Source organism: Carassius carassius, chromosome 5, assembly GCF_963082965.1.
Source record: "Carassius carassius chromosome 5, fCarCar2.1, whole genome shotgun sequence".
Classification (NCBI taxonomy): Eukaryota; Metazoa; Chordata; class Actinopteri; order Cypriniformes; family Cyprinidae; genus Carassius; species Carassius carassius.
This window is the reverse complement of record NC_081759.1, coordinates 14,072,674-14,094,612: the sequence shown is the minus strand read 5'-3', so window position 1 is coordinate 14,094,612 and position 21,939 is coordinate 14,072,674. Positions and strand designations below refer to the sequence as shown.

The 21,939-nt window shown below is 37.4% G+C and overlaps 1 protein-coding gene across 1 annotated transcript in view; it reads right to left on the bottom strand.

Annotated features, from left to right (window-relative positions):
• LOC132140188 (uncharacterized) overlaps positions 1 to 21,939 on the bottom strand; it is a 29,311-nt gene that overhangs the window by 3,674 nt on the left and 3,698 nt on the right. The window contains exons 7-8 of the mRNA XM_059548995.1: positions 1,313 to 1,448; positions 930 to 1,027 (exon numbers count right to left, since the gene is read on the bottom strand). Of these exons, the coding sequence (XP_059404978.1) occupies positions 930 to 1,027; positions 1,313 to 1,448 (234 nt within the window). The remainder of the gene's footprint in view (positions 1 to 929; positions 1,028 to 1,312; positions 1,449 to 21,939) is intronic.

Genomic DNA, 21,939 nt, shown 5'->3' with positions numbered 1-21,939 from the left:
CCCCCCGGCAACTCACTCCAGCCCACCACATCGAGCACCCTCGGCGGCAGACTCCTTCGCCCTGCTCGATGGCACTGCGGATTCACCCCAGCGGCGAAGGATCTTCGGCAGCGCGCCCCTCCTTCCTCCCTGGCTTCGGCACCAGTGTAAAACATTAAAATCTTCACAATCACAGGAAGAAGGAGGCGGGAACTGGGAACCCACTCATCACAACGATATAGCCCACCAACATTAATAATGAACTGCAATATCCTTAGTGTGATTTTCAAATTGCAATTAAGTCCGTGTGCGTTGCGTGTTTTGAAGGTCTCAGAGCAATGTCATTAAAAGGTTCAATCGGTCTTTTTTTACCTATTTCACAATTATTTTAATCTCCAAACTGTTTTAGATAGTTCTGCTTTGCTTCTTATGCTTTTCTAAAAAAGTGTTGGATTGTGCTCCGTTCTCGCCGACACACACGGAAGGATCATGAATGCAACAAAACACAGCAGCGCAGATCACACTTCACTGGAGTGAGCCTGCTTCACGTTTTTATGGACACTACATATTTTAACGCCAGTAAACAAAAATTAAAACTTGTAAATTTGTAGTGAAATTTTCAGTTGTACTCTAAAATAAAATGGTTATTTTTCTTAAATACTTAATTTCTGTCATAAAAATTTTAAGTAAGATTAGGTTTAAAGTAATTTCACTCGTTGTTTTTTTTTTTTTTTTAATATTTTGGTGGGTCGTGAAATATATTACACTTGTCTAGGTGGGTCGTGGAATGGAAAAGTTTGGGAACCACTGCTCTAAGAATCAATTAAGATCCTACTAGAACTTTTGGTTATCCAGTAGGATCTTATTTGATAGTGGATTCGTGTTGGATCTCATTAGCTCAACCACAGAAAACACCACAAATGGCCCTGGGAAATGACATGTGTTAGTACCTCCCACTTCATAACTGCTTTTCTCTGTCCTGGTGATATAAAATGATTTTGTATATGGTCTTGAATCTCCAGCTGGATCGATGGTGCATCTGTGATTTCTGGGGAATGAAAATTTTGAAAATACATTGGTAAATTAAATTTGAAAGATAAAGTGTGTGATTTAACTGCCACCAGCACCACAAAATGGACTTGTTTGTCTATGCAGAGTGACTGGGAACATCATTGGCTCTACCAGTGCCATGAGTTTAGTGCGATACTACCTGTGTGATCAAATAATGGAAGATGAGGGAGTGTTTATAACTTATACTGTTTCGTGACACAGAATGGCACATTTCAAGAAAATACAGAGATCAGTCAATACACACACACTGTACTCAACTCACCCAATGGAACCACGATGATTTCACTACGAGGACACTGGACACACTCTTGGGTGGGATTGCAACGTATTCTCAACTCGTAAGGCAGAGATGATATCAGATTCCACAAAACACATTCTTTTTTGTTTTTAGACTGTTGCTGTGGAGGACAAGAAGAGAAAATTAGGTGGAACAAGCAAGTTTATTTACATCAGGAAATGGACCTTTGACAAACTTTACTGCAAGTCCTACGTTTACTACTAGACAAGTAAAGGTAGTCAAGACAAACTTAGTGGGCTTGAAAGAAAATTTTGAAAAGGTGTAAAAAGCTTGAAGGTTTAAAGCTTTTACCGACAGAAAGATTAAATGAGAGATAGAATCTATTCTTAACTATGCTGTACTTCCTTGTTTTTTCACACTGTCGTAGCCAACCACAGCACTGCTCTGTTCTGTACCAAACTGTCCATATTATGTTGCATTCTACTCAAATCCAGTGTGTTATTGATATAATAAAAAGGTATTCTATCATTCAAGATCAGGAACCAAAGAATTAGACACAGAAATGGTGCAGTTCATTCAAAGCTCAACTTTATTATGCATGGTGCTGCATATATATAGCATTTGCAGAAGTGAAAGTTTGTCTGGAAAATACAAGCTGAACAAGCATAATAACATAATTTGGCATTAATCAAATAAACATGAGAGAAAGTATAGTGTGCTTTGTTGCAAAAACTTTGATTGATGAGGGTCATACAAATTCCACCTCCCCCTCCCTACTGGACATCTGTTTGGACACCTGTTCATGTACAGCCCCCACCCATCTGTTACCATATGTTTATCAATCTCAGTGATCTAGAGGAATTTATGACTGTTTGGGAAAGTGTTTTTTTTGTGTGTGTGTGTGTGTGTGTGTGTGGGCCGTTGAAAACTGTTCAAAAACTATGTGCTTTAAACTTTAAAATGTGAAATGTGGTATGATTATTAAACGGGATAAGGGACATTTTTATTAAGGTTTTTACATACACAATGCGTTTCAAGAAAAATGTAAAACAATTTAAAAACTAGTTAGAGTTTATTACAAATTAAATAAAAAGAATACTAGGTTACTGGTTATCTATCTAAATAAAACAAACAAAAAAGTATCAGATACATTCCTTAAACAGTACTTGAGAGTCAAAGCTTGAAACATTACAATTTAAAAACTATTTAGAGTTTGTTACAAATTAAATAAAAAGAAAACTAGGCTACTGGTTATCTATCTAAAACAAACAAACAAAAAAGTATCAGATACATTCGCTAAACAGCCGTGAGAGTCAAAATTTTGTAACAGGTTTGTAGTATTGGTATAAGGTTTGTAGTATTGGTATCTTACCCTGATCTAAAACAAAAAAAGTGTCCTTCCAGATACGTTTGTTGATCAGCACATGGCAGTCAAAATCTTGTAACATTACAATTTAAAATCTATTTAGAGTTTGTTACCAGTTAGAAAATAAAATAAAAAATCTAGACTTACCATATTTTAAAACAAAAAAATATACTTCCAGATAAAGTTTTTCAATGTTACATTTTTTTAAAGTTTGAATTTGTTACCAGTTAGAAAATAAAAGAATAAATGTTGACTTATCTTACCTCGATCTAAACAAAAAGTGTCAGAAGCGGACATTAAGCAATAAGATACTTGTCAAAATCTATGTTGTAGTCTATCATTACAATTTAGGAAATCTAGCATATTGTCACAACGTTAGAAAAGTTAAACAACAGAAAAAGAGCTGTATATTTACGGTGATCTAAAAGAAAATGCTAAAACACTAGCACACGATACTTGTCAAAATCTATGTTGTACTCTACTATTAACTAAAATTTATAAAAAACAAGGCTTTGTTACTGACAGAAAGTTAAACAAACAAAAAAAGACCTGAATAGCTTACGCTGATACATCCTCACATGCTGCTGTCAAAGCTCATAATGCTTATGTCTGGTCCCACTCAAACCACACCTATTAACTGCCCTTAACACCGGAGGCCACAAATGTAGATTTAAAAAAAAAAAAAAAATGTTTTTAATAAATCTACATAATTTCTTAACTGATGAAAACATTCTACCTGTTTTTAACATTAGACCAGCATTTTTTACATTAACAATTAGGATAGCCTGTACAAGTTTTCTTCTAGACAATTACCACAGAAAAATGTTGTTTGTTTTGTTTTATTTTATTTAGTTACTCACTCTTAATTTAGTAGCCTAATTCCTTTAATCAGTCTTTTATTTTTGTCAATCTTAACTTCTAGCATTAGTTAAAACATATGTCAAAACTCAGAATGCTTATGTCCGGTCCTACTCAAACCACACCCACTAACCGCCCCTTAACACATCCCTAACAATGGAGGCCGTAAAGATAGATTTAAATGTATGTTAAAAGAATGAAACAAAGTAATGTTTCAAATAAATCATCATAATTTCTTAACTGGTGAAAACATTCTACCTTTTTTTAACATTAGACCTGCATTTTTTACTTTAAAATTAGGTTGCACAAGTTTTCTTCTAAACAATTACCTCTAAGCCACAGGAAAATATATATATATATATATTTTTGTTTTATTTTATTTTAATTAGTTACTCACACTTAATTTAGTAGCGTAATTTCTTTAATCAGTCTTTTATTTTGTCAATCTTAACTTCTAGCATGCTATATCAGTTAAAACAACCTGTACTACTGTACGCATACAAATATTAAACAGGAATGAAAGTGGTAAAATCAAGATAGGATTTTCTTGCCATAAGACTTATTATCAGTTGAAATAGACACAGAACAACTAAACTTTAAAAACATTACACGAAAGGAAAATATATTTTTTACAACAGATTAGACTTTTTTCACACTTAACACAGAAATAGTGTTGTTAACCATGCTGTTTAAATGCAACATATTTATTTTTCACAACATAATGTTTTATTTTATTAAAATAAAAACAGTTGGGTCTTTATAGATTTATTTTTACTAAGATTTTATCAAATAATTGATAGAATAAATAATTCAAATAATCGGTAAGTCCAATTTATCAACCCCAACCTGACGTGTCTGAAGGTTTTTGATGACAAATATCTTACTGATACAGATGTGTTAAGATGTCAAGTATCTGTAAAAAATAGTTTAAAAAGTTATCTTTTTTAGCTTTCATGTAGGATTCATGTCCACACTCAAGTGTTTTTAGTAAGAGTCCAAAGACAAATTAAAATAGATGCGTGAAAGACTTTTTTTAATGACAGACTAAAAGCTTTATATTGTTTAAAACTATTGAGTTTATAACATAAATATAAACTCATAAATGCATTGTGGTTCTACCATGTTAATCAAGTCAAGTCAAGTCACCTTTATTTATATAGCGCTTTAAACAAAATACATTGCGTCAAAGCAACTGAACAACATTCATTAGGAAAACAGTGCGTCAATAATGCAAAATGATAGTTAAAGGCAGTTCATCATTGAATTCAGTGATGTCATCTCTGTTCAGTAAAATAGTGTCTGTGCATTTATTTGCAATCAAGTCAACGATATCGCTGTAGATGAAGTGACCCCAACTAAGCAAGCCAATCAATAAAAATAGACTTAATTTATATATCATATCTTACTTTCTTTTCAAAACACATTAAACATTCTTATGACGCAGCTTTCACAGACACCACCCCAGTAATATCTTCACTCGTGAAAAATCCTCTCACCGGCCCCCGCTCCCTCTAGTGAAGATATTACTGCGCCAAGACGAAGTGCTTACAAGCACTTGCCATGGTATTCCGCCACACAATATAGTTAATTTTACACGCTTAGAAAAGCGCAACGTTTTATTTTGTGTTACCGTCCTAGGTCGAGTTACACTACGCGAGTAACTGTATTTAAATAGGGAAAACGTGGAGTTGTTTGGTAGCTTCTCTGCTTGGCCCATATTGAATGAATGGGCTCAGCTAAGTGCTTTCAAAGTGTCACCGCGCACCAAAGCGATTGAGTGCACGCACTGAGACGTGAGAGGTATGTATCAACTCGTCTTAGGTAAGGGAAAAACATAGTTTAATATGAAAACACGGTGGAGTATCCCTTTGAAAAAAGTAATGTAACTGATTACATTTGATTATATGTTTTAAGACTTTTCTAAATATGTAATGTTTTCAACCATTAATCTTTTGAAACATGTAAACCGGCCAGGGTTTACATTACAGTACTCAACAACTAATGACTGTCAGACTTTCAAAATCCTTCATCACTTAAATTAGGATTGTATTAATTTCATTTTAAAGCACAACCACCACAAAATCAGATTTGCATGGAAATTGTTCTGAGATTAAATACATATTTAAAAACACAACAAGGTAAGTTTAATCAGAAGTCCATCGAAACCTTTTACAAACTTGATTCCAAAAAAGTTGGGACACTGTACAAATTGTGAGTAAAAAAGGAATGGAATAATTATATTTAATTAATAAACTTATATTTTATTCACAATATAATATAGATAACATATCAAATGTTGAAAGTGAGACATTTTGAAATTAGATATAAGGAACAGCTGGAGGACTAATTTGCAGCTTATTAGGTCAATTGGCAACATGATTGGGTATAAAAAGAGCCTCTCAGAGTGGCAGTGTCTTTCAGAAGTCAAGATGGGCAGAGGATCACCAATTCCCACAAGGCTGAAAAATAGTGGAGCAATATCAGAAAGGAGTTTCTCAGAGAACAATTGCAAAGAGTTTGAAGTTATCATCATCTACAGTGTATAATATCATCCAAAGATTCATAGAATCTGGAACAATCTCTGTGCGCAAGGGTCAAGGCCAGAAATGATCTCCGTGCCCTTAGACGGCACTGCATCACATACAGGAATGCTACTGTAATGGAAATCACAACATGGGCTCAGGAATACTTCCAGAAAACATTGTCGGTGTACACAATCCACTGTGCCATTTGCTGTTGCCGGCTAGAACTCTATAGGTCAAAAAAGAAGCCATATCTAAACAGGATCCAGAAGCGCAGGCATTTTCTCTGGGCCAAGGCTCATTTAAAATTAACTGTGGTAAAGTGGAAAACTGTTCTGTGGTCAAATGAATCAAAATTTGGAGTTCTTTTTGGAAAACTGGGATGCCATGTCATCCACCCTAAAGAGGACAAGGACAGCCTAAGTTGTTATCAGCGCTCAGAAGCCTGCATCTATGGTGGTATGGGGTTGCATAGGTGCGTGTGGCATGGGCAGCTTACACATCTGGAAAAGCACCATCAATGCTGAAAGGAATATCCAAGTTCTAGAACAACATATGCTCCCATCCAGTCATCGTCTCTTTCAGGGAAGACCTTGCATTTTCCAACATAACAATGACAGACCACATACTGCATCAATTACAACATCATGGCCGTGTAGAAGAAGGATCCGGGTACTGAAATGGCCAGCCTGCATTCAGATCCTTCACCCATAGAAAACATTTGGTGCATCATAAAGAGGAAGATTTGACAAAGAAGACCTAAGACAGTTGAGCAACTAGAAGCCTGTATTAGACAAGAATGGGACAACATTCCTATTCCTAAACTGGAGCAACATGTCTCCTCAGTCCCCAGATCTTTGCAGACTGTTATAAAAAGAAGAGGGGATGCCACACAGTGGTAAACATGGCCTTGTCCCAACAGTTTTTAGATGTGTTGATGCCATGAAATTTAAAATTAACTTATTTTTCCCTTAACACATTTTCTCAGTTTAAACATTTGATATGTCATCTATGTTGTATTCTGAATAAAATATTGAAATTGGAAATTTCCACATCATTGCATTCTGTTTTCGTTCACAATTTGTACATTGTCCCAACTTTTTTGGAATCGGGTTTGTAGGGTAACTAGGGAAAATAGGGTAACTTGTAATCTAGTAACCTTCCGAAAACTGTGTTAAATAAATCCATCAGGGTCTCAGCTACAGCTAAATGTTAAAACAAACTTAAGGACCTTGTTGCCTGTTTGTGGGGGGTGGGGGGGGGGGGGGTGTCTGTGAAAGCTGCTTCATAAGAATGTTTATTGTGTTTTGAAAAGAAAGTAAGATATGATATATAAATTAAGTCTTTTTTATTGATTGACATGGTAGGACCATAATGCATTTATAAGTTTATGTATTTTTGTACTCACCGGTTACTTTATACATATTCAAGAGAAATGCATAAACTCAATTGTTTTAAACAATATAAAGCTTTTAGTCTGTCATTAAAATATCTTAAAGAGAAAAGTCTTTCACGCATCTATTTAAATTTGTCTCTGGACTCTTACTAAAAACACTTGAGTGTGGACATGAATCCTACATGAAAGCTAAAAAAATTACTTATTAAACTATTTTTACAGATGCTTGACATCTTAACACATCTGTATCAGTAAGATATTTATGTCATCAAAAAATCTGACAAGTCAGGTCAGGGTTGATAAATTGGACTTATCGATTATTTGAATTATTTCTTCTATCAATTATTTAATCAAAATCTTAATAAAAGAAATCTACAAAGACCCAACTGTTTTTATTTTAATAAAATAAAACATTATAGTCTGAAAAATAAATAAGTTGCATTTAAACAGCATGTTCGTATGTTTGTGTTTGTTGTTTACGTTTGTATGTTTGTTTGTAGAGTATGTTTGTGTTTGTATGTTTGTGTTTGCATGTTTGTGTTTGTTGTTTACATTTGTATGTTTGTTTGTACAGTATGTATGTGTTTGTATGTTTGTGTTTGTTGTTTTATGTTTGCATGTTTGTTTTTACAATATGTTTGTGTTTCTGTGTATGTTTGTGTGTTTGTTTTTGCGTGTTATTTGTGTTTGTGCCCTAGTTTGTTTGTTTGTATGTTTGTGTACTTGGTTGAGTTTTAGGTGTATATTTGTGTTTGTTTGTAAGTTTTAATTTATATGTTTGTTTGTTCAGTATGTTTGCATTTGTATGTTTGTGTTTGTTGTTTACGCTTGTATGTTTGTGTTTGTTGTTTACGTTTATATGTTGGTTTGTACTGTATGTTTGTGCTTCTGTGTATGTTTGTGTTTGTGACCTAGTTTGTTTGCTCATATATTTGTGTACTTGTTTGTGTTTGGGTGTATATTTGTGTTTGTTTGTAAGTTTTAGTTGGTATGTTTGTGTTTTTTTTTAGTGCATGTTAATGTTTTCTGTATGTTTACATTTGTGTGTGCATTTGTGATTGTATGTTTGTGTTTGTGTACTTGTTTGCATTTGCAGTGTATGTTTGTGTTGAGGTATGAAAAATCAAGGTGTGATAATAAATAAATAATAAATGTAACAAAAATAAACTAAATTAACTCAAATTTAAATTTTTCAAACAACATTTTCCTAAAGCATACACTGTCTTGTTAAAAACAATCACCCCCTGACCCGCCCCTATTTATTACATTTTGTTGTTATTGCCTTTTCTCTATCTATCTCTTTTTTACCTAATACACCAGATGTTTGTCATTAAAATGGTTCAATAGGTTTCACCTTCTTTTGACCAGTAAATGGGCTTTCAGTTCCCCCTTACACTCACAGGTGTACATCATAAATAGATGCAATGGAGATCCTTTGATTACTGAACACGATCTGTTTTTGATGTCTGAACTATAGCTGACACACAGCACCAAAGTTTACAATGCCAGATCGGTCAAAACTCATTAGTTTGCAAATGAATTACAAACCCAGAAAATCTTTAGGTGTTTTACAACCCTTTCCAAAATACAGTACACTGATATGGTCGCATCAGTAATCACACAGTCCCAGACACCTGACGCCGTTCTTGTTTCGATGCATTATGTGAGACAAAATATTTAACCTTTCGTGTAATGTTGTAAAAGTTAAGATGTTCTACGTCTATTTCAAATGATAACAAGTCTTATGGCAAGAAAATAGTATCTTGATTTTACCACTTTCATTCCTGTTTAATATTTGTATGCGTAAACGGGTGTTTTAACTGATATAGAATGCTAAAAGTTAAGATTGACAAAATTAAAGATTGATTAAAGAAATTAGACTACTTAATTAAAAGTGAATAACTAAATAAAAATGTTGTGTAATGTTATAAAAGTTAGACATCAGTATGTCTATATCAACCGATAACAAGTCTTATGGCAAGAAAACCAAAGAGAAACACTGATTTTATTATGCAGTATACATTTGCTTTCATTCCAGTTAGTTCCTATATGTATGTTTTAACTATAATAGTTTATATAGCATGCCAGAAGTTAATATTGACAAAATAAAAGACAGATTAAAGGATTTAGGCTACTACATTAAGTGTGAGTAACTAAATAAAATAAAATAAAATAAAATAAAATAAAATAAAATAAAATAAAATAAAATAAAATAAAATAAAATAAAATAAAATAAAATAAAATAAAATAAAATAAAATAAAATAAAATAAAATAAAATAAAATAAAATAAAATATTTTTTCCTGTGGCTTAGAGGTAATTGTTTAGAAGAAAACTTGTGTAACCTAATTTTAAAGTAAAAAATGCAGGTCTAATGTTAAAAAAAGTAGAACGTTTTCACCAATTAAGAAATGATGACGATTTATTAAAAACATTACTTTTTTAATTCTTTTAACATACATTTAAATCTATCTTTACAGCCTCCGTTGTCAGGGATGTGTTAAGGGGTGGTTAGTGGGTGTGGTTTGAGTAGGACCGGACATAAGCATTCTGAGTTTTGACATATTTTTTAACTAATATACCATGTTAGAAGTTAAGATTGCAAAAATAAAAGACTGATAAAAGTAATTAGGATACTAAATTAAGTGTTACTAAATAAAAGAAAACAAAACAAACATTTTTTCTGTGGCTTAGAGGTAATTGTTTAGAAGAAAACTTGTATAGGCTATTCTAATTTTCTATTCTAATTTTAAAGTAAAAAATGCTGGTCTAATGTTAAAAACAGGTAGAATGTTTTCATCAATTAAGAAATTATGTAGATTTATTAAAAACATTTTTTATTTTATTTGAACACATATTTAAATCTACGTTTGTGGCCTCCGGTGTTAAGGGCAGTTAATAGGTGTGGTTTGAGTGGGACCAGACATAAGCATTCTGAGCTTTGACAGCAGCGTGTGAGGATGTATCAGCGTAAGCTATACAGGTATTCTTTCTTTTGATTAACTTTCTGTCAGTTTTTTAAATTGTAGTTAATGGTAGAGTACAACATACATTTTGACAAGTATCTTTTGCTAGTGTTTTAACGACTGCTTCTGCGCATCTTCCTTTTAGATCACCGTAAATATACAGCTCTTTTTCTGTTGTTTAACTTTTCTACCATTGTGACAAAATGCTAGCTTTCCTAAATTGTAATGATAGACTACAACATAGATTTTTACAATTATCTTATTGCTTAACGTCCGCTTTTGACACTTTTTTGTTTATATCGAGGCAAGATAAGTCAACATTTATTCTTTTATTTTCTAACTGGTAACAAATTCTAACTTTTAAATATTGTAAAAATTAAAAACTGTATCTGGAAGGATACTTTTTTGTTTTAAAATATGGTAAGTCTAGATTTATTTATTTTATTTTCTAACTGGTAACAAACTCTAAATAGTTTTTAAATTGTAATGTTACAAGATTTGTACTGCCACATACTGTTTAACGAACATATCTAAAATTTTATTTTGTCACAGACGGGTGGGGGCTGTACAAGTGTCCAAACAGATGTCCAGTAGGGAGGGGGGTGGAATTTTTATGACCATCATCAATCAAAGTTTTTGCGACAAAGCACACTATACTCTCTCTAATGTCACTGAGTCATTTTTTTTGTAGTCTAGGATTCAACCAGACCAGACAGGCACACAATGTCCCTAGACACAGGGTTTTGTTCGTGTTTGTGGGGTCAAACATAATCTCAAAGTTATACCACACATGCTGCAAAACTTCATACTGTCAAGTCCCACAGTCAGGGACACAATGGTGGCATCATGGGTATGCCACTAAGTGTGCTATAATTGTACACTGTCAGAAAAAAAGGTACAAAAGTTGTCACTTGTGGCAGAAGCATTTAAAAAGTCGCTACACGTACCATTTATGTACTAATATGTACCTTGTAGGGGTTGATAAAGTACAGAGGTTTTTGAAAAGGTACAGCCCCAGTGACATTTTTTTTTCTTCTGAAAGCATACACTGCAAAATCTGGCAAATATAGGAGGTCAGGGTTTGGCAACTCCATTCCCTGTGTCCTGCAGAGTTTAGTTCCATACCTAAACAAACACACCTGCCTATAATATTCAGCTTAAGCAATTCTTAAGATCCAAAAGTTTAGATTTTTTTTTAGGTGTATTTGATTAGGGATGGAGCTAAACTCTACAGGAGAGTGGCCCTCCACAGGACCAGAGTTGCCAATCCCTGAAGTAGGTCAACTAGATATAAGTTCAGACCAGACTTAGCTTTCATTAGTGATGTGTTGTTTGCAGCCAAGCCGGCTCCTTTAAGTGGACAGTATGAGTCAGGTCCTGTCTGAGTGCCATCCAGCACTATCAGCGTTTTATTTATTTACATTTTACTCCCTTAATACAAGAAAATAATATGGTAAATACACAAAGGAGCATCTAGGGGTGAGTAAACAAAGGTAAGTATACAAGGTAAGGAGTCAGGCTAAATTTGGTAATGCAAACTGTAGACCAGACGATGAGGCAGTGTGGAGAGTGCTGTGATATAAGCAGCTTAACAAGCTAAGGCATGTTGCGAGCAATCAGTGCTCTGGTGATTGGGATCTGGTGTGCGCTGTGGCTGATGACTGCGGTGAATGGGGTGATAGTGGTGACTGTGGTGACTGGGACTCCCTGCCAGTGCTGACATTAATCAGCCTGACCTTGCGCTGTAGATGTGCCAACTGTGGAGGGAGGGTGGGGGTTCAGGATGAGGGCAAGGAGTTGAAGAAGCGCTTGTAGGGAGGCAGGCAGGCAGGCAGATGACCGAAGAAGCGAGGATGGTGCTGAGATAGTGGCTCCCTTTGACTATGAACTGGACCTAGAGATAGAAGCCCACTCATTGCAGTACTCGGGAATGGGTACCCTCTCTGGGATGCATTCAAGGAACGGAATCACTCTTTGGGTTATACAGGTGCTTCTCAATAAATTAGAATGTTGTGAAAAAGTTAATTTATTTCAGTAATTCAACTCAGATTGTGAATCTCTTATATTAAATAAATTCAGTGCACACAGACTGAAGTAGTTTAAGTCTTTGGTTATTTTCATTGTGATGATTTGGCTCACATTTAACAAAATCCCAGCAATTCACTATCTCAACAAATTAGAATATGGTGACATGCCAATCAACTAATTAATTCAAAACACCTGTAAATGTTTCCTGATCCTTCAAAATGGTCTCTCAGATTGGTTCACTAGGCTACACAATCATGGGGAAGACTGATGATCGGACAGTTGTCCAAAAGACAATCATTGACACCCTTCACAAGGAGCCACAAAGATTCATTGCCAAAGAAGCTGGCTGTTCAAAGAGTGCTGTATCCAAGCATGTTAACAGAAAGTTGAGTGGAAGGAAAAATGTGGAGAAAAAAGGATGCACAACCAACCGAGAGAACCGCAGCCTTATGAGGGATGTCAAGCGAAATCGATTCAAGAATTTGATTGAACGTCACAAGGAACGGACCACCACAGACAAACTTATCAAGGAATTTGGATACAGTTGTTGTATTGCTCTTTTTAAGCCACTGCTGAGGTGTCTTACATGGGTTAAGGAGAAGAAGAATTGGACTGTTGCCCAGTGGTCCAAAGTCCTCTTTTCAGATGATAGCAAGTTTTGTATTTCATTTGGAAACCAAGGTCCTAGAGTCTGGAGGAACGGTGGAAAAGCTCATAGTCCAAGTTGCTTGAAGTCCTGTGTTAAGTTTCCACATTCTGTGATGATTTTGGGTGTAGTGTCATCTGTCGGTGTTGGTACATTGTGTTTTTTGAAAACCAAAGTCACTGCACCCATTTAGCAGGAACTCTTGGAGCACTTCATGCTTCCTTCTGCTGAACAGCTTTTCGAAGATGCTGATTTCATTTTCCAACAGGATTTGGCACCTACCCACACTGACAAAAGCACCAAAAGTTGGTTAAATTAACATGGTGTTGGTGTGCTTGACTGACCAGCAAACTCACCAGACCTGAACCCCATGGAGAATCTATGGGCTATTATTAAGAGGAAGATGAGAAACAAGAGACCAAACAATGCAGATGAACTGAAAGCCACTGTCAAAGAAACCTGGGTTTCCTTACAACCTCAGCAGTGCCACAAATGGATCACCTCCATGCCACGCCGAATTGAGGCAGTAATTAAAGCAAAATGAGCCCCTACCAAGTATTGAGTACATGTACAGTAAATTAACATACTTTCCAGAAGGCCAACAATTCACTAAATGTTTTTTTGGGGGGGGGGGGGGGGGGTTGGTTTTATGAAGTATTCTAATTTGTTGAGATTGTTGGTGGGTTTTTGTTAAATGTGAGACAAAATCACCACAATTAAAAGAACCAAAGACTTAAACTACTTCAGTCTGTGTGCATTGAATTTATTTAATACTGTACATGAGTTTCAAAATTTGAGTTGTATTACTGAAATAAATGAACTTTTCCTCGACATTCTAATATATTGAGAAGCACCTGTAAATAGTGTTATTCCTAACCTCTAATAATAATAAGACTGGCAAGTTTGTGATCGCGGGGCCCTCGTAGAGTGGCCAACATGAGGCACCCTGAGCGACACAGACTCCTAATGAATAAGTAAATATAAAGTTAAGAGTTAACTAGAATAATCAAATGTCAGAATAATAATAATAATAATTATAGACAGACTAACAACCAATTTGCCTGCAAACATAAATTTGCGGTCATAATAAAATGGATATATATTATAGATTAGATTTACTTGTTTTTTCATGAATGTATTTTACAACAATACAAAGAGCAATGTGTAACATTTTACCAGATTTTAGACTTATTCACTTTTATTTGTAAATAAAATATTTCACTAGATTTTATAAAATTATTGTGCACCCGTGATTTTTCTAGATTATCCTTTTGCTGCTGAATGATCCACAAACCTAGTTTATAATAATATTTATGTCATAGATTATGATTATATATTTTTTCATTTGTTATTGTTCATTAAAAGGATGTTGTATTTGATTGTGTTTAACACACAAAAGAGTAACGATCAAGTCTACACAGAGAAGTATAGAAATTTTACATTGTTTAAAAAAAAAACTTTGCTGGTAGCGTATCGGATTGGGATTGGTTTGGTTCTGAAAAATTGGTATTGTTGCATCACTAGGTTAACAGGAGCCTTCCTTGGGCAAGAATCATGATCTGTGAGTACACGAGAATTGCGAGAACTGCTGCTCTCTCTTGTAACTCTGTAACTTAGGCTCTGACTGGGCCATACGTGGGAACAGCTACCCTCTCTAGGCTGGACATGGAAACTGGAGCCCTCCTTGGGCTAGATATGGTAAAACCAGCTCTCTCTGGGTTGAACTTGGGAACTGAGACCCTCCCTGGGCCCGACATAGGAACAACAGCCCTCTCTGGGCTAGGTGTGGGAACAGGAGCGCTCTCTGGGCTAGACTTTGGATCTGAGGCCCTCCCTGTGCCAGACGTGGGAACAGCAGCCCTCCCTGGGCTTGACTCGGGATCCATGGTCCTCCCTGGCAGGACGTGGGAACAGCAGCCCTCCCTGGGCTTACAGTAAATTGTGAGCACGAGCCCTTTCTGGGCTGGACTCAGGATATGCAGGAGTGCTGGATGGTACCATTGGAGACTCAGGAGGAGAGTTGAGGAGACTCAGGAGAAGAAGGAGGGTTGGACGCCTTGTTGAGCTCTGTGACGTGACGGGGCTCCCTGTTGAGCTCTGAAATGTATCCAAATTCCTTAGCATATCCAAAACCTCAGAACAACTTGATGATGTAACAGTAACTATGGAGTCTCTCTTTTCTAGCATTTTAAATACAGTTGCTCTTTTACGCTTAAGGAAGGTTAAGGAAACCAGTATGACACCATGGTATAATGAGCATACTCGCACCCTAAAGAGAGCAGCCCGAAAAATGGAGCGCAGCTGGAGGAAAACAAAACTATAGGTATTTCGTATTGCTTGGCGGGAAAGTATCCTATCCTACAGAAAAGCATTAAAACTGCTAGAATCCAATTACTTTTCTTCTCTTTTAAAAGAAAAATATCATAACCCCAGGTATATATTCAATACAGTGGTGAAATTAATGAAAAATAAAGCCTTAACAAGTGTTGACATTTCCCAACATCACAGCAGTAATGACTTTATGAACTACTTTACTTCTAAAATCGATACTATTAGAGATATAATTGTAACCCTTCAGCCGTCAGCTACATTATTGTATCAGACAGTGCACTATAGACCCCCTGAGGAACAGTTCCACTCATTCTCTACTATAGGAGAGGAAGAATTTTATAAACTTCATTTATTCAAAAATCATCTAAACCAACAACATGTATGTTAGACCCTATACCATCTAAGCTCCTAAATGAGGTGCTTCCAGAAGTCATAGATCCTCTTCTGACTATTATTATGTGACGAGTGGGGTGGGGCCGAGAGCCGTAGGAACGGGGCGAGGCTAGTGGAGTGATTGAGAAATGAGCGACACCTGCTCGACCAACCGGTCTCGAGTCCCACGGAGGAGATGGAAGGATATAAAACCGGAGCGACGACAGTGAAGGACAAGAGAGGACCAGGCCTGGGTTTTAGTTGTGTTGTGTTTTGGTTTTGTTTGTGCACAGCAGTCGGCCTTGAGGGGCTATCGTGCTGTTTTGTCTTTATTTGATTATTAAAGTTTAATTTTGATTGTCCGCCGGTTCCCGCCTCCTTCTTCCCGAGATTATGAAGTTTTTATTGTTACATATTAATTCCTCATTGTCATTAGGATATGTCCCCAAAACTTTCAAACTGGCTGTTATTAAGCCTCTCATCAAAAAAACCACAACTTGACCCCAATGAACTAGTTAATTATAGACCAATCTCGAATCTCCCTTTTCTGTCCAAGATACTAGAAAAGGTGGTATCCTCACAATTATATTCCTTCTTAGAGAAAAATGGTATATGTTAGGATTTCCAGTCAGGATTTAGACCGTATCATAGCACTGAGACTGCTCTCCTTAGAGTTACAAATGACCTGCTCTTATCATCTGATCGTGGTTGTATCTCTCTCTTAGTTTTATTGGATCTTAGTGCTGCGTTTGACACAATTGACCTCAACATTCTTTTGCATAGACTTGAACACTTTGTTGGCATTAATGGAAGTACATTACTTTTAATTTTAGGTTTAAATCGTACTTATATGACCGCCATCAGTTCGTAGCAGTGAATGAAGATGTATCATATGGATCACAAGTGCAGTATGGAGTACATCAAGGCTCAGTACTAGGGCCGCTACTCTTCACGCTTCATATGTTACCCTTGGGAGATATCATCAGGAAACATGGTGTTAGCTTTCACTGTTATGCTGATGATACTCAGCGCTATATTTCTTCGCGGCCCGGTGAAACACACCAATTTGAAAAACTAATGAAATGCACAGTCGATATAAAAAACTGGATGACATGTAATTTCTTACTGCTAAATTCTGAAAAACAGAGGTGTTAATTATAGGACCTAAAAACTCTTGACTCAGACTTGATGGCTACTCTGTCAATTCTTCGTCATCAGGAACCTAGGTGTGCTATTTGATCGCAATCTTTCCTTAGAAAGCCACGTTTCTAGCATTTGTAAAACTGCATTTTTCCATCTCAAAATATATCTAAATTACAGCCTATTCTCTCAATGTCAAATGCAGGAATGTTAATCTATGCATTTATGACCTCAAGGTTAGATTATTGTAATGCTTTATTGGGTGGTTGTTCTGCATGCTAATTAAGTGAGCTATCGGTTTGTTTTGCATACTGCAAACTACAGCTAGTCCAAAATGCAGCAGCAAGAGTTCTTTCTAGAACCAGGAAGTATATTAGCCCAGTCCTGTCAACACTGCACTGGCTCCCTATCAAACATCGTATAGATTTTAAAATATTGCTTATTACTTATAAAGCCCAGAATGGTTTAGCACCTCAGTATTTGAATGAGCTCCTTTTACATTATAATCCTCTACATCCGCTACATTCTCAAAACTCAGGCAATTTGATAATACCTAGAATATCAAAATCCATTAAAGGATTTTTAGGCTGCATTATTAGGTAAACTGGAACCGGGAACACTTCCCATAACACCCGATATACTTTCTACATCAGGGATCAGCAACCTTTTCGGCATGACGTGCCATTTTTTATTTTTATGGTTAACCACTGTGCCAAGTGTGCACAGCCCCCCCCCCCCACACCCCGATATAATTCTGTATTTAAACGGTACATACACAATTTTTTATTATACGATAAAAAAAAGTTTTTTTAACGTTTAATCAACGTTAATGCACTGCTTTAATTGATGAACGTGCACACACAGACACACACACACAACACACACCACTCGCACACAGAGATCTGAGATCGTGCTGTGCAAAAAGTAGCATTCAGAAGCTCATAAACCTATGAGTGTTGTCACGCTACTTTTATTAATCGATACTGAATCGCTACATTATATTTCTCAACAACAAAGGGGCAAAATCGCTTCATTGTTTGCAGAGAGAGACAATTTACACCCCCCCCCCCCCCCCCCCCACTTTCTTTCTCTCAAAATGGCCATATTTCAGAAAATTTTTCATCACTGGATATAGCTTTAGGTCATTTAACATTTCTATGGTAAAACGTATTATTAAAAGTTGACTAATGTTAATTGATTTGCAGCTTCATCTTACCTCACTCTCTTTAACGTTAAACTGACGCTTCGCGCTCTGCTTCTGTGAACAGTAAACCCCGCCTACTTTGATCTGATTGGCCATCTCAGTGATTTTGACATTGACGAGTGCTGTTAGACCGAGGCTTTGATCTGAAGCACCTAGTATGTGCAGTGTTTGCACGTGCATCCATGCAAGTTAATTCTCACACTTTAATAGTATTTGTAGCTCCTAACAGGCTGTGTGACTATGAGAAGTTATTACATCAAACTGTACGTCATTATACAGTTTTCCTTATTGCTTGCGTGCCAGCGATTATCCCTCTGCGTGCCACTGTTGGCACGCGTGCCGTAGGTTGCCAACCCCTGTTCTACATCATTAGAAGAATGGCATCTATGCTAATATTAGTCTGTTTCTCTCTTATTCCGAGTTCACCGTAGACACCAGATCCAGTCTGTATCCAGATCAGAGGGTCACTGCAGTCACCCGGTTCCAGTACGTATCCAGACCAAATGGTGGATCAGCACCTAGAAAGGACCTCTACATCCCTGAAAAACAGCGGAGACCAGGACAACTAGAGCCCCAGATACAGATCCCCTGTAAAGACCTTGTCTCAGAGGACCAGGACAAGACCACAGGAAACAGATGATTCTTCTGCACAATCTGACTTTGCTGCAGCCTGGAATTGAACTACTGGTTTCGTCTGGTCAGAGGAGAACTGGACCCCCAACTGAGCCTGGTTTCTCCCAAGGTTTTTTTCTCCATTCTGTCACCGATGGAGTTTCGGTTCCTTGCCGCTGTTGCCTCTGGCTTGCTTAGTTGGGGTCACTTCATCTACAGCGATATCGTTGACTTGATTGCAAATAAATGCACAGACACTATTTAAACTGAACAGAGATGACATCACTGAATTCAATGATGAACTGCCTTTAACTGTCATTTTGCATTATTAACACACTGTTTTTCTAATGAATGTTGTTCAGTTGCTTTGACCCAATGTATTTTGTTAAAGCACTATATAAATAAAGGTGACTTGACTTGACTTGAAAAGTATTAAGGGTCAGAATCTGAGGCAGACTCTCGACTGGTCAGGGGCTAGAACCATTTCTCAATTCTGGTCAGGGGCCAGGGCCAACAGTCTTTTCCTCTTCTTTCTCTTTTTTGGGCTGTGGTTAAGGAGATAGCTGCTTTCATCATAGTGCTTGAGAGTGAATTGGCTGGCGGGCTTGACAGTGGAGCGGCCAGTGTGCTTGATAGCGGAGTGGCTGGCAGGCTTGACAGTGGAGCGACCGGTAAACTTGACTGTGGAGTGGCTGGTGTTTCTGGGCTGAGGACTGAGAAGGAGCTTGGAACTGAAGACTGGAAAATGGATGTGGATTTGAGCACTGACCGGACAGACTGGTATGTGGGGTCTACCATCTTGGCCCCCAGATCAGCACAGTTTGATGTCCATCTATGAGCTCTGGGTTAAATGGAAGGTAATGGGTGATCGGAGCCATTGGTTAGGAATGTGGGGGGTCCAGGAGTGGGATGAGCTGGAGAGGCAAGATGTGTTTCAGAGGGGGCTGGATGAGGATGATTCTCATTCTTCTTAACTTCTTCCTCAAAAGTAGAACTTTTGAAGTAGAACCATCCAATCAGGTTGTGAATATATCACTATGCATTTAGGTTTGGTGTCTTTAGGTTCGCCGTCAAGAACACCAATGTGAACACCAAGAACAAATGTTTGATTTTCCTTTTTGGTCTGGAACAAATGAACCCAACGAACTGAACTACAAGTGTGACCTCTGACTGGGCTGACTGAGGTGACTGGGACTCCCTGCTAATAACCTGGCATTTATTATGTACATTATAATTTTGTTGATGTAATTTTATTGTAGTCTGTGCTACTGGAATGTTTCTGTATTAAGTTGTGCTGTGAGAATTTACAGTATGAAAACTGATTAAAATGTTTCTTAATTTCCTGGCGCTTTTTTTATTTGCATGTGTTTTGTAAAGTTTCTCTCAGCCACCTTACAAAATAACTGGATGATTTTTTTCCCACACTGCTTGTTAGCTACACACATTTCATGGTACTAACTTATTTTGCTTTGAAGTGTAAGTGATGATTCTTGCCCACGTTTGGTCGCAAGTACAAACACATCAACAGACTCAATTTTGCACATTGCAATTTAGGTTTTTTTTCTGTTATATGTCACACCATGTTATATTTTGAGTATGATTTGTTTATATTAGTTTCTGTTTTGGATAATTCACCCTGAGAGCACACACCCTGATACATCACATCTATTTAATGTCTGCATTAACATCTGCAAGATGTATTTTTTGGAGTTTTTGTAAGCATGTATGGTCGCGGCTCATATCATGTGCGAGGAATAACGATCCGAGCAGAGTGCCTTACGAGCTCTTCCTGGCCTGCCGAATCCGATCATTTTAAACATGTCTTAAAAGTAAGTGAGCTTTCAGTTTGAATTCATGACGTCTGTGCGGTTGAACAAGCAGATTTGTTGATCCATTGTTACGAATGCACACAGGAAATGAGAGATCCAATTGCAGTGTTTTAATGGGGTAATCCAAAAGCAAATCCAAAACAGGCAGGAGGTCAAAAACAACGAAAGCAGTCCAAAGAAACATTTTAAACAGAAGGGACACGAGAAAACCGGGTGACAGAAAACAAGGACTCCATGAAACAGATAGAAACAGACCGGTTTATATAGACAGGTGGAAAAGATGAAAGTGGAGACAGCTGAGTGCAATTAACAGGTGTGCAATTAACAGTGATGAAAGGGACAAAGGCTTTGTGGTAAATGTAGTGCCTGCAGTGGGGTGACTATGGGGAAGTGAGACCACTAGTGGACACCCAGGGAAACACAGACCAGACACTGTGACTTTACCCCCCCCCCCCACCCCACCCCCCAAGGAGCAGCTAACAGATGCTCCACCGAACACAAGAACAAACCAAGGAACACAGAGACCAGGAGGGAGGTGGACTGGTGGAGGATAAGGGGGAGGGAGGATGGGCCAGGTCCATAGAGGGAAACAGAGACCGGAAGTGAAAAAAAAAAACAACAACAACAAAACAAAGAGGCCAGGAGGGAACGGAAAGTTCAGGGGCCCAGGGCAGAGCCGACAGGGCAGGAATCCAGGGTGGAGCAGGTGGAACTGGAGCCCACCAAGGCCGAGCAAACGGGATTGACGCCCACCAGAGCGGTGCAGAGAACTACCACCGCTTTGGGGTCAAGACAGAGGACCACCAGGGTGGTGCAGAGGGCCACTACCACCGAGCAGACAAGACAGATGCCCACACAGGAAGTGTCCTCATAAACCATGTTTACATTGTAATACCCATGTCATTATAGATATTTGTGTCCCCATAAACCATATACAAGAACACACACACACACACACACACACTAGGGTGACCAGACGTCCCAGTTTCCTGTTGCTGATAAAGAACCTGTATGTGTAGGAAACAGTCACGGCTCATATCAATATTTTCTATGCAGTTATGAGAGAGGGAGAGCAGTTATATTAGGCTTGAAGCAGCGCAGCACAGAATGATCACTTGTATGACATCAAAGTACCGTGAGAGTGATTTGAATGCATTGGATCCGTGTGCCCTCTTATCGCTCTCACTGTACTTTAATGTCATACAGTGATCCTTCTGTGCAGCGCTGCTTCAAGTCGAACACACCTATCAACTTTGTGCGATTGCTTCGGAAATTGGCAGGTCGTAAAATCGTGTCGTATATCACCTCGTCCGTACGATTTTCAGATAAACTCACTCGTGACGTGTGCGTGGACATACGATCTTCCGACCATCCGAATTCGC